The 14,409-nt window shown below is 33.9% G+C and overlaps 1 protein-coding gene across 26 annotated transcripts in view; it reads right to left on the bottom strand.

The window, feature by feature from the left end:
* The window catches only part of FER (FER tyrosine kinase), a 450,919-nt gene that overhangs the window by 323,303 nt on the left and 113,207 nt on the right, over positions 1 to 14,409 (bottom strand). For all 26 annotated transcript variants that reach the window (XR_008525732.2, XR_008525733.2, XM_063724214.1 and 23 more), the window contains 3 exons: positions 8,931 to 9,114; positions 5,382 to 5,519; positions 4,670 to 4,789 (listed from right to left, as the gene is read on the bottom strand). Coding sequence is in view for 24 of the 26 variants with exons in the window: in XM_063724214.1 (XP_063580284.1) it covers positions 4,670 to 4,789; positions 5,382 to 5,519; positions 8,931 to 9,114 (442 nt within the window). In the remaining 2 variants the exon portion in view is untranslated. The remainder of the gene's footprint in view (positions 1 to 4,669; positions 4,790 to 5,381; positions 5,520 to 8,930; positions 9,115 to 14,409) is intronic.

Here is a 14,409-nt window from a genome sequence, read left to right as displayed (position 1 = left end):
ATGAGAAGAATGAAAATCTTTTGATGGCCATAATACTTCCTATCACTGCAGTTCAAAGTTAGTGTTTATAATCAAAATCAACTATAAATGTCCACCTATTAATGCAGATATTTAATAAAATTTTAAGTCTTCCACATTTGTACAGTACATAGACTAGTACTGCCAAATACCAATAGCAATCCATGACCATAAGATTTTAATTAAGTATATTCAGTGCTTAGCAGGCATGGTGCAATTGCATAATAAACACAATGTTTCTTCATCTAATTCAATAACAAAATAATCCACACTTTGCTATGCCTTAAAAGTGCCACATTTGAAATCCATTTTCTCTTCTTCTTTTGACACTATAGGCATGAACTGATAATAAAAATAAGATGCCACAGTATACTGATATGTGTGGCACTCAAAATGCTGTTGAGTTATAACTGTGTCACTGTGATTTGTATAGTGCCAAGCAGATGTGTGAAGTGATGAGTGTGCCACATATGGTCTCTGTCACAACTGCTTGGCTCTGCCACTGTAGCGGGAAATCACCCACAGACAGCAGGTAAATGAATGAGCACGGCTGTGTTCCAATAAAACTTTATTTATGTACTCTGATATTTAAACATCACATAATTTTTGTGTGTCACGAAATATAATTCTTCCTTTGATTTTTTTCCAACCATTGAAAATGCAAACAGCATTCTTAGCCTCGTGGGCTGCACAAAAACAGGCAACTAGCTGGATTTGCCTCATGGGCTATAGTTTGCTGACTCATGCCCTACAAGATCCAAGACAATCACTTTTCCACATAAAGAATTACCATTCTTCAATTAAGAGATCCTATTTATATTCTAAAAGCTAAATATGTTCTGATTTTAAACTTTAAAAAATGTACTTGAAATCATAAGGCCTGAGACTAGATTTTGTTTTAGAATACAAGACTACACATTTTACGTAATCATGGTATTCAAATATATCTACTACTGATAGCCAATAATACCTTATAATAAAGAGATCTCATTTGAAATCAGAAAACAGAGTCAACAAAATAACTAAATAGGACCTTAATTCTTTACTGCTTTATTAAAATTAATCAAAATTCCTTCTTTTGCAGACAAGTTAATGCTTATATTATTTTAGAATAACCTGCTATCTTTAATTTGTCATACTTAGCCTACTGATGTGTTGAGTCAAAACTCCATTTAAGTTTGCAATAGGTCACCATTAGATGACTCGTCTGTCCATAATGACAAAAAGCACAAAACAGACATTTAAATATATTCGTCTAATGTTCAAAATTGTATGGACTTTACTTTTTCAACTAATTTGAAAAACTAAAATTACTGAGTCCCAAATTATTCAATTAAATAGTAACTAGACGAGATGAAATATTTACATATATAATTTTAATAAAAAGATGATTAAAAATAAATTAAGCACAAAAACGCTTTCAGCATTTGGCAAAGAAGGTAGATGCAAAAAAAGAGGCAGATGGGAGATAGGTGTTGGTAGGGAAGGAGAGAGATTATATTATATATAACAGATACAAAGAAAGCAACCTCAGATTTAAGCCTGAAAATAATGTAGCCTAAATGCATGTGTGATGGGACGTGCACAGCTTCAGGTGTCCAGTACTAGAAGTTATCTGAAGCCGAAAAACAGCCTTTGACCACATGGTAAGATACCATCCAAAAAATTTTCCTATAAATAGGAGATAATCCTACAAATAATTGAGTTTAACTCTCCTATGTATTTAGACCTTGATAAATATGGTTGATAGATAAATAATGAGATTACAATAAAATGCTTCGTGGTACATATTCAGATAGGTAAAGGTGGTAACTTTATCAGGTACATGTCATAGTGTTAGATTTCCATAACAGAGGGGATAAGTAATCTGTCCAGTTTCACAAACATAATTTGCCAAATTATACACCAACTTACATATGTAGCAACATTTTATAAGAGGGCTTATATATCTGTACTTTATACAACACTGGGTATTATCCAATTATTTAATCTTTGCTAATCTGGTAAGGTAAATAGCCTATTTCTTTTTAATTTATATTTAATTGCCAATGAAGAATATCTTTTCCAAGTACTATTGGTAATTTGTATTTCTTTTTCCAGGAACTAACTGTTCATTTGTTTCTTTCACTTCTATTAGAATAATATTACAACACAAATCTACAACTAAATTAACAATATTAATGCCTTCAGGAAAGAAAAGATGTTTAACTTTAAAGCGCTAGTGAGTTTAAAAAAAATAAAGGAAAAAAGATTTTCCTAAGTCTTATATTACATTAAAAAAATACTTACAGTTTTAATGGAATTACCTTATACTTATTTGAAAGTGCCAACAGAGATGCTGAATAACTCTCTGGGAATAAAATTCTTGAAGAAACCCTAATCTTAAACTCATATCCTGAATACAGACACTGTTCAATGAAATGTAACTAAAGTTTATCTCAGTAAAATGTGAGCAATTAAAACTTCTATCACATTATCAAAGATTTATTACCTTTAATTTATTGCATTTTTGTTTACTGCTTCATCACTATAATTAAGAAACAATGATTTATGAGCATAACTAATTTTGCTCTCATTATACCCTAGAAAGCTGTAAAACAAATTCTTCTTTGGTCACAAAATCTCTGATTTTACATAAGCTTATAACAGGTAGCTATTTTTAATTTTACCACATTATATTCCAAAATCTATATACTCACTCTTTCCAGTGTTTATTAAAACATATTAATCAATTTCAGTGTAAACTCCTTGAAGGTATTAACCCTTACAACCTTAGATATACAGTAAATTTATCAGATGGATAAATTAGTAAGTTATTTGGGAGCAATATTATAATAAAAAAAACAGGAAACAGGAGTAATCTATGTCATATTCCTTCACCAGCAGCATGTGAATTGAGAAATGGAATGTCTCACTGCACAGGAATTGAGAAACTCTGCTATCCATTTTGTACCATACATTCAACTCTATTGTTTAGAGCAGAGTCTCTCAACCTCAACACTACTGATATTTTCACCAGATAATTCTTTGTTTGAGAAGCTGTCCTGTGCACTGTAGGATGTTTAGCAGCATCTATGGCTAATGTCTCCAGATACTGTCAAATATCCCCTGGAGTATAAAATCACCCAGGGCAAGGACTACTGGTTTAGAGATGGCTGACATTGTAAATATCAAAGGTCAGAAACCTAGTCAAGTAAGACCCCTGTGTAGGGCATGAAAAACTTAGCAACAGCTTCAAAAATCCCAATAAGGCTGCTAGGAAAAACTCTGTAATGCAGTATACTCTCATGCCTCCACTGCTCTCATCAGTAGTCAGTATACCATCATTATTAAGCCTTCATCTTGTACACATGATTTGTGGACAAATATTTGTTAGTTTCTTCAATCCTATCTAGCCAGCTTTAAAGATTCCAAAACGTGGCTGGGCACAGTGGCTCATGCCTGTAATCCCAGCACTCTGGCAGGCCAAGGTGGGTGAATCACTTGAAGTCAGGAATTTGAGATCAGCCTGGCCAGCAGGGCAAAACCCCATCTCTACAAAAAAAAAACACAAAAATTAGCCAGGCATGGTGGCACATGCCTGTAATCCAGCTACTCGGGAGGCTGAGGCATGAGAATCATTTGAACTACGAGGCAAAGGTTGCAGTGAGCCGAGATCACACCACTGCACTCCAGCCTGGGCAACAAAGTGAGACCTCATCTCAAAATTAAAACGAAATAAAATTAAAAAAACAAAAAAAAAAGATTCCAAACCTCTTTCCAAGAGCCAGTCTGCATTTCATACCTTAGCTAATTACCCGTACCACCACCATGTTACTGAACGATAGAAAGAAGATTGTTTAATTATATTAGGTGGGGACGTTTGGCTGAGTCATTTGAGGTAAAATTCCAACAGGTGGTATGATATAACATGTCTAACATTGAGGAACAATGAGTGCATAATCATTTATAGCTGTGGTTCTGGCATAAAGAAAAATACATGCAATGTTTGTTAATAAATATATGTCCTTGTGTTGCTCCCACACAAAATCAAGAGATAGGTTAAATATTTAGAAGTAGAGCACCTTATGTTTTCTAAATTCAAAAATGTACTACTAATTGCTTTTAATGTTTGAAAAGAACTAAGAACACATTGAGATTTCTCAAAATTCCTTTAATATTTCACACAACAAAAGCAACAAAGTAAAGGAGGAATTGATTTAACAGCCTATAACAGAAGACATCCCTGCTTCAAGAGAAAATAATTCAATTAAAAGTCAATTTTTTGTACTAAGTGCTCTGACATCAATAACTCTCATCTCTAACAGTAAACAACCTAATTTCCAAAATGCTTCTTCCAATAAATTGTGGGGATGAAATGAGATTTTAAAATATATATAAATTTTGAAAAGCATAAAGCATTATTCCAATGTCAAATACTAGCAACAACTGGGCAAATGAATGTAACATCACACAGAACTTTGATATTCGGAATTACCAAAAGTAGTGACGAAAATGAGTAAAATTAACATATTTCTCAAAACATGTCACTCTGACCCCAAAAATTTACTTTTCATTACTTGTAAAAATAATTGATATTTTAAATCTGAGTACAACTATAAAGCAATAACACTACTAGTATTTAAACCGTTGATATTTTGTGAATACTTACATTACTTGCAAACTTTCTGCTGTTAAGTTATTCCACATGATCTCATTTGCCTGAAGATTTTCATTTTCTTCCAGTAAGGAAGTATCAAACTCTATTTCTTGTTCTTTAGCAGCTGTTGTTCTAGTAAAGCATGCCAAATAATTTTGATCATTGTAAATACAGTATCATAATATATCTTCATATACACTAAAGACAGAATATTTGTTTTTATCCAAAATTATGTTAACAAAGTAAACACTAATAGTATAAATCAAACTAAATCCTGGGTTTCAAAATTGTGTAACTTGAGACTTAGATTCCTTATCTGCAGAATTCAGGTATTAACCTGCTTTATTACTGTCACAATTGTATTAAGTATAAAATAAGATGCCATGGAAAAGTATTTGGTGCATCATAAAGTGTAATATACATATAAAGTCATGGTATTATTATATAAGCATTAAAAAGAAAATATAATTTCATGGATTAAATATGGATTTAAGCATGGATTAAATATGGATTAACAACAAATTTTTACATATCAAAAACTATACATTATATAGTTATCATCATTGACAAAGAACTTTTAAAATTAAAAGCAGATAAATTAATATGAAATATTCTATGTCTTAATAAGATCTTAAGTATTTCTTATTTTTATCTGTGGTTAACTGTTATATGAATGAAAAATAATACTGTCATAAATCCTTAAAGAGGAATAAACATGTCATACCTGTGAACATCTATGAAATTATTGTATTCTGTACTAGGATCTATCTGTTCAACCGACATTTGAATCTCTTTATGGACATTCACTATTTCCTCTGTGACAAGACTGGTTATCTGGCTGTATTCATCAAATATACCTTTGCTGAAAACAAAAATAAAATTTTGCAGCATTTTAAAGTTTTATCAAGAGAGATACCATCTCAAAAAGGATTCAGAACAATAAGCATAAGAAATGTAATATCAAAATGTACAGATGGTTGTTTCCTGTACCACCTTATTTCATACCTGGAGAGTAAAGAAGAGGGATTATATAAATGTACAGATTACCAACTTATGTTTGTTATAATACAATAATTACAAATGATCTAGAATATGACATTACCTTTTCAAACATGTATTTGATATGTCCAAAATGCAGGGCCAGAGTTGACAACTTTCTATGTCTAAATATTCTCGTATAAATCTTGGGTTGTATAACATGGAACTCTGATCAACTCCTGACTCTTTAATGTTCCTTTCCAGTGTCTGTTACTTCCTCACATGCTCTACCTGTCTGGTTCTTCCCTGTTCCTCTGGGCCTCTGCTCTTTTTTGTATACTTAGTTGAACTGGTTCTATACCTTGAATGACATCTAAATTTCTTCTCTTGATCTCCAGTCAGCAGCAAAAATGTCATCAAAATTATTAGCCTGGTCTAATAAATGCAAAAGGGAAAAAACTGTTCTGTCACAGAGACCAGCTTCCTACTTAAAAATGCTATACTGTAAAAATATGCCATAGGTCACTGTCAACAGCAAGTGTAGACAGACAAGGTTATCCTGCATATGCTGAAATAAATACAAAGCATAGTTTTTCTTTTCCACAATCATTACTTATAAAAAACTAATCCATACAAAAGCTCCCTTATTGTGAAGTATTCTCTCATTACTTTATTTTAAATAGGAAAATATCATTTGGGTAAAAAAACTGAGATTTAAATTGTTTCAGGCAATGCTAGTTTCAAATAATTAGAGAAATCACCTGACAGACACAATTTAAAGAAAAGGGGAGGCAGAAAAATTTAATACAGATTTAGTCAGTATCTCTGGGATTATAATCTCATAAGTAAAAGTACTGAATGTTGTTAATGTAAATGAGCCTATCTAAATAACTCTTTTAAAGCAATACAGTAAATAGGTGTAATGTGGAGATCATTAACATTCACCTTTAACACAAATGAGGAGGAAAAATGAAAAACATCTCCTAATATTATATGAATGGGTATCTGTTCCATGAGATTCAAATGTGGTGATGCAATCATGCTTGGATTTTTAAAATTCTAAATCTAAAATAATGTATTACACAAAGTACGGATAACATACCATGAGAAACCATTATATGTCACAAAAAAATATTCCAGTGATGATGAAGATACTATTATTGAAAATCATGTGAACAGTTTAAAGATGTCTATTAATAAATGAAAGTAGGAAAGGAAATATTTCTAAATCAATAGTACTTTAGAGATAAGTAAATTCATGAATCAAATATTTAAGTAGACATTTCACTGTTTTATCAACACTAAAAAGTTTACATATTCAAATTAACTAAAAACACTTTACCTTCTTATGTGAATATGGAGGATCACCTAAAATTTAGTCTTACCTACACACAAGTATATACTATCAAATTATCTTTATTTTCACATAAAGAGAAGTAAAAGTCAGCCAAGCAGAGTATGGAAGGCAGCAAAGACAAATTTGCTCTTCTAATTTCAGGGGCTGTGGAAGTCAATAGCCCAAGAAATATTATCCCTAATCTGAAATATTTGTATGTAAACAGAATAATATAACACAATGATAGCTAGTGGTACTAAATCTGTCATGGCACCAGGGAGCCCTTCAAAGAAAACGATGTCATTCTCTGCCTCTGTCTTCACAAGGCCTTCTCTGTGTCTCTCTGTGTCCTTCCTCTCGTCTTCTTATAAGGACTCCAGTCATTGGATTTAGGGCCTACTCTAAATCCAGAATGATTTCATCTTGAGATCCTTGATGAATTACATCTTCAAAGACCCTATTTCCAAATAAGGTCACATTCTGAGATTCTGGGTACTCAAGAATTTTGAGGGTACATTCTTCAAATCACTACATTCCTCTCACAGAAAGTGCAGGGTTAGTCAGAAGACTCAAGCTTCAAGTTCCAGATCTGCCACCTCTTAGCTTTGTGAATCTGGGTCCATTCCCACTTGTCTGTCATAGATATACCTTGGATATAACCTGTACTTCCTAACTCTACAGGATACTGTAAGGAACAAGTAAGCAAATGCACATGAAAGTGCTTTGCAAACTGCAATGTAGCGTATAAATGAAATGTTTTGTTTTAGAAATTATCATTTTACCTTTAACAGTTACTCTGGCATTTATTAACCCATTTATGACTAGTGTTCCATTATTGGAACACTAAGCTTATGGGAGTTATTTATATTCTACTGCTCAAGGTTATCACTAAGGTCTGATTTTTCACACACAAAAAATGTTCACACAAAAAAATTTGCAACCTCTGGCATAAATGGGTTAATTTATGTAATATTCAGGCTTCCTCTTGCATCATAACCTGAAAAATTCACATAATAATTTTTCATATCAATTTACCACTACATTTCAAAATATGCAAAACCTAAGAGCTTATGTGCTAATTTATGTAATTACAGATAAATTAACTACAATGCAAGAACCTGCATTAAACTGCCCCAAGTTCCTTTTCTCATACTTCACTACTTATTTGTGAACTTTAACTCCACCTGAGAGATAACCATTTACTTCTTTTCTAATGCTCTTCCATTACTACACCATTCTTCAACCCTACTCATAGTTCACAGCAACTCTAACATTGAAGAATTCCCTGACACAATTTTCAGTGAAAGAAAATTGAATTTAGTCATTTGGAAGGCACTAAAACAACTAAGCAAGGAGATAGGGTCTACCAAAGCATGACTTATTTTTTCTGTCATTTTGTATCAGGGTGTATGATAAACGTATGTCCATTTGACTCACTAATTAAAGTATATTGTTAGATCAAGAAGGCAAGAATTGTGCCCTGCTCATCTCTATATCCCTAAGCATCAGATAATGTGCTTTGCATACGTAAAACTTCAATAAACATTTGTTAATTTTAATCTTATACAGAAAAAAGAACAAGAAGCGGACAAATAAACCTTCAAAAAATCTCTTCCTTGAGCCTTTTCAGTTGTTCAAGATTTAAAACCTAACTCTCTGGAGGCAGATATTCACTTCCTAACACTTTTCAACTTATAATTTTTTCATTTAAATTTCCAGCTAAGAAAACAAAACAAAAACATACAAAAGGAGAACCATTTTGGAAGCTAGCTACAAGGTTTAGGGGATAAGCACAAACTGAAGGGACATGAAAAGTGAAAATCAAGAAGAATCAAGGTATGAAATACCCACTGGACTGGGTCAATAATAAAACTTATGAAGCAACACCTAAACTAGAGAGAAAATATGTTGAAATCATTTTGTGAAGGGATTTTATGATAAAAAGAAAATGTATCTTACAGTGCTTTTATCATTTCTTCTTGCATCTTTTGTAAGGAGTCCAGAAGCAGGGGAAGTGTGATATCATAATACTGATTCTGATGGAGCTGTGCCCCTTTCAATGCCAATACATACTGATTATGTAACATATGAAGTTTCATTGTGGCTTTGTCGTATCGTTCCTTGGCCTTTTCAGTTTCCTTCCCTGAAAAAAAAAAAAACTGAAGAAAGTTAGTAAACAGATAAGAAAAAAATTTTATCTTCACTACATACAAACTGAATTACTACTGTTTTATGTTATTTCACACTTTTTTAAATAACAAAATTTTATTGAACACATACTACGTGCTTAGCTTTATGCAAGGTACTGTTAGACTTGCCAATCCTTAACACAAAGGTTGCCAAGAAGGAGGCATGTAGGATACTAAATGGTGAATAAAGGTCAAAGTAAAATATAAAAAAGTACAGATACATGATCCTTTTCATATTCAAGAAGCTTATACCAAATTGAAACAACAGTGCACATAAAACTGTAAAACCAAGAAACCAAGAAAGTTTGTAAGTAATGTTAAATTTTGAGGTCTATGTTTGAGATACCAACAAAGACAAGGGTAGTCAGAGGAGGCTTTGTGGAGAAGACAAACCTTAAAATATGGGACATATCTGGAGAAGTATAAAAAAGATAAGAACAGATAGTTCCTTCCTCTCACCTTCCTTTTTTCCCTTCACTCCTTCCTTCCTTCCTTTCATTCAATGAATATTATTAGCTGAACACTACTAGGAACTGTGCTAAACATTGGGAATTCAGTATTTGGCAAAACAGAGTCCTTGACATAGAGCCTTGTGAAATGGAATATTGAGTGAATACATGGAAAGAACAAAGTTACATAGACATAAGCTTGTCTACAGACAGCAAGTTTTGAGAAAGTTGAAGAAATAGGTCTGCTTAGGTAGCGCAGTTCTAGGTGCTGAATGACTTGAAAATCAAGCAGAGAAATTTAGACTTCATGTGGAAGAAGTCTGAGAGATACTGATAATGTTACGAATTAAAACATTTTATGGTTCCTTTACTAGTCATTTAGAAAACATTTACAGATTGCCAATACAAGCAAATGAAGATATAAAGAAATGAAAATTTTAAACAGATCTTAAACTTTTGATGCAAATTACACAAATATTTCTTGTCACTATAGACTCAGAAAATAAACTGTTCAAGATATTTACTAATTTCTGCCCCTTCCAAAGAAGTCCTCCAAATAAATCCTCTCCCCAGAAACAGATCTTTTTTTTTTAATGTAAATCAATTTTATTTGCATTCTTTTGTAACTTGTCTTTCATTGCATTGAGATTCATTGGTGTCAAGGCATCAGTTTCTAGCTGATTCTTTTTTTTTTTTTATACTTTAAGTTTTAGGGTACATGTGCACAACGTGCAGGTTAGTTACATATGTATACATGTGCCATGTTGGTGTGCTGCACCCATTAACTCGTCATTTAACATTAGGTATATATCCTAATGCTATCCCTCCCCCATCCCCCCACCCCACAACAGTCCTTGGTGTGTAATGTTTCCCTTCCTGTGTCCATGTGTTCTCATGTTCAATTCCCACCTATGAGTGAGAACATGTGGTGTTTGGTTTTTTGTCCTTGCGATAGTTTGCTGAGAATGATGGTTTCCAGCTTCATCCATGTCCCTACAAAGGACATGAACTCATCATTTTTTATGGCTGCATAGTATTCCATGGTGTATATGTGCCACATTTTCTTAATCCAGTCTATCATTGATGGACATTTGGGTTGGTTCCAAGTCTTTGCTATTGTGAAAAGTGCAGCAATAAACATACGTGTGCATGTGTCTTTATAGCAGCATGATTTATAATCCTTTGGGTATATACCCAGTAATGGGATGGCTGGGTCAAATGGTATTTCTAGTTCCGGATCCCTGAGGAATCACCACACTGACTTCCACAATGGTTGAACTAGTTTACAGTCCCACCAACAGTGTAAAAGTGTTCCTATTTCTCCACATCCTCTCCAGCACCTGTTGTTTCCTGACTTCTTAATGATCGCCATTCTAACTGGTATGAGATGGTATCTCATTGTGGTTTTGATTTGCATTTCTCTGATGGCCAGTGATGATGATGAGCATTTTTTCATGTGTCTTTTGGCTGCATCAATGTCTTCTTTTGAGAAGTGTCTGTTCATATCCTTTGCCCACTTTTTGATGGGGTTGTTTGTTTTCTTGTAAGTTTGTTTGAGTTCATTGTAGATTCTGGATATTAGCCCTTTGTCAGATGAGTAGATTGCAAAAATCTTCTCCCATTCTGTAGGTTACCTGTTCACCCTGATGGTAGTTTCTTTTGCTGTACAGAAGCTCTTGAGTTTAATTAGATCCCATTTGTCAATTTTGGCTTTTGTTGCCATTGTTTTTGGTGTTTTAGACATGAGGTCCTTGCCCATGCCTATGTCCTGAGTGGTATTGCCTAGGTTTTCTTCTAGGGTTTTCATGGTTTTAGGTCTAACATTTAAGTCTTTACTCCATCCTGAATTAACTTTTGTATAAGGTATAACTCACCACTCCTATTCAACATAGTGTTGGAAGTTCTAGCCAGGGCAATCAGGCAGGAGAAGGAAATAGAAGGTATTCAATTAGGAAAAGAGGAAGTCAAATTGTCCCTGTTTGCAGATGACATGATTGTATATTTAGAAAACCCCATCATCTCAGCCCAAAATCTCCTTAAGCTGATAGGCAACTTCAGCAAAGTCTCAGCATACAAAATCAATGTGCAAAAATCACAAGCATTCTTATACATCAATAACAGACAAACAGAGAGCCAAGTCATGAGTGAACTCCCATTCACAATTGCTTCAAAGAGAATAAAATACTTAGGAATCCAACTTACAAGGGATGTGAAGGACCTCTTCAAGGAGAACTACAAACCACTGCTCAAGGAAATAAAAGAGGATACAAACAAATGGAAGAACATTCCATGTTCACGGGTAGGAAGAATCAATATCATGAAAATGGCCATCCTTCCCAAGGTAATTTATAGATTCAATGCCATCCCCATCAAGCTACCAATGACTTTCTTCACAGAATTGGAAAAAACTACTTTAAAGTTCATATGGAACCAAAAAAGAGCCCACATTGCCAAGTCAACCCTAAGCCAAAAGAACAAAGCTGGAGGCATCACACTACCTGACTTCAAACTATACTACAAGGCTACTGTAACCAAAATAGCATGGTACTGGTACCAAAACAGAGACATAGAGCAATGGAACAGAACAGAGCCCTCAGAAATAATGCCGCGTATCTACACCATCCGATCTTTGACAAACCTGACAAAAACAAGCAATAGGGAAAGGATTCCCTATTTAATAAATGGTGCTGGGAAAACTGGCTAGCCATATGTAGAAAGCTGAAACAGAAACAGATCTTAAGTTGAGAATTTTTGACAGCAGGCTCCCTTCTGTTGCCATTCTGCTTAGGCTCAGCAACCATCTGAGTATTCCTCATTTAAGAATCTCAGTACCCCAGAGCAAAGAGCAGAGAAAAGGTGAGGGTTTTTGCAAAGAGGGACAATTTCAGACCTCAGACCATTCCTAGGAAGAACAACAGAATGAGAAATAGAATTCCCTTGCTTTCTCATCATCCCTCCAATTCTGATGCTCAGGAACTACATCCACATCGTATAAACAGAAACAAACCTTCTGGCAGACTTGTATGTCTCTACTATCAATAAATTCTAGAGTTCACAAACACTAGAATCACCACTGACTTCTAGGGAGCAACACATAATTTTTTTAAAGAGTTTAATTCTGTACCCATTGTCCATTCACTGACTCTTGCACATGAGGATATTAACAGCTGTCCAAGTTTTTAACAAAATGTTACCCAGATAATCTATTTCACTTTATAACATAAAGAACTTCTTAATAAGAAAATAATCTTTTCACCTGAGTATCTCTAACCCCTGTCACTGCTGACCAGAAACATGTTCTAAAACTAGAGTGGCAGGAGGGAAGCAAGTACATTAATTCAGTTCTCACCTGAAGAAAATCAGAAAGAAAGAAAAAAACTTGAATCACTAAAGTAATAGTTTTCAAACTTTTTGACTACCACCCACAAGATAATATATTTTATGTCATGAACGAGTAAATAATCATATATGTGTTTATATAAATTTAATATAAAATGATTATTCTCACTATGAGGTATGCCCAGTGATTTTTTCAAAAATTCTAATCTATTTGAATTTTTTTAATGTTTATCAGAAATCAGTAAACTTTTTGCCTCAGTTAAAATAAATCCCTAGAGAAGATTTATCTCACTCTGCATGACACTTGGCACAATTTTTTAAGTTAGCAATTAATAAAATAACTTCGGTAATATTAACCATGAATGATTTTTAATGTTCTAAGGAACATATCCTCCCACATGATCAGTTACTATAATAATTTTTCATAGAATAATATACTATCATTTTTATCCATGAATATTACTACTTAGCATTCTTCTTACAGAATATATTTCATTAAAAGTCCCCAAAAGTCAATGCAATTGCCTGGGTGCAGCAGCTCACGTGTAATCCCAACACTTTCAGAGGCCGAGGTGGGCGGATTACTTGAGGTCAGGAGTTCGAGGCCAGCCTGGCCAACACAGTGAAACCCCATCTCTACTAAAATACAAAACAATTAGCCAGGTGTGGTGGTGCATGTCTGTGGTCCCAGCCAATCAGGAGGCTGAGGCAGGAGAATCACTTTAACCCAGGAGGCGGAGGTTGCAGTGAACCAAGATCAAGCCTCTTCACTCCAGCCTGGGCAACAGAGCTAGACTCTGTCAAACAAAAAAAAAAGGTCAGTGCAACTGACATATCTATGGCCAGCCCACAGCCTTCCATCTAAAAATGATCACCCCTTTTTGTCCCCACCCACACAAGTTAGGAGGAGGCTCCTACACCAAGCTGACATCCAAGATCTAAGGTACATACCTGACAATATAGGAACCAATATTTTGGCTAGAAGCTAAGTCATATTAATTCCTGAATAAGAGTAAAAGTTCACTAATTCCTGCTACAGAAGCTGCCTTTTTTGAGGCCCATTTCAAGGTTTTTGGTTTTTGGTCTGGTTTTTTTTTTTTTACTCACCATTTTTAAGCTAGTTTGATTTTCTGTTTACTACTTGAAATTGAACAAATTAATTCTGACAACAGTTCAAAAGGTCAGGTACAATTAACAGAGAAGTTAATTCCAAGTAATAAAGACACTTTCCACAGTCCACATGTTCATAATAAGAAAACAAAACAGGCAGTTACCATGCAAGTGTATTTGAGTATTGTGTTCTAAGATGTTACTTTTTACTGTTAGTTCAAAAGGTATAATCAATTCACTGAATTCCACATTTTGCCTCTTATTTAAAAATTTTATTTTGGCATATTAACTATTATTCCTAATTAATTCCCTAAATTTTTTAATCTAACTTCAGAAGACAATCTCTCTACA

The sequence above is a fragment of the Pongo abelii genome, chromosome 4 (assembly GCF_028885655.2).
Source record: "Pongo abelii isolate AG06213 chromosome 4, NHGRI_mPonAbe1-v2.0_pri, whole genome shotgun sequence".
NCBI classification, from domain to species: Eukaryota; Metazoa; Chordata; class Mammalia; order Primates; family Hominidae; genus Pongo; species Pongo abelii.
The sequence above is the reverse complement of the archived record's forward strand: the minus strand, read 5'-3'. Positions and strand labels throughout refer to the sequence as shown.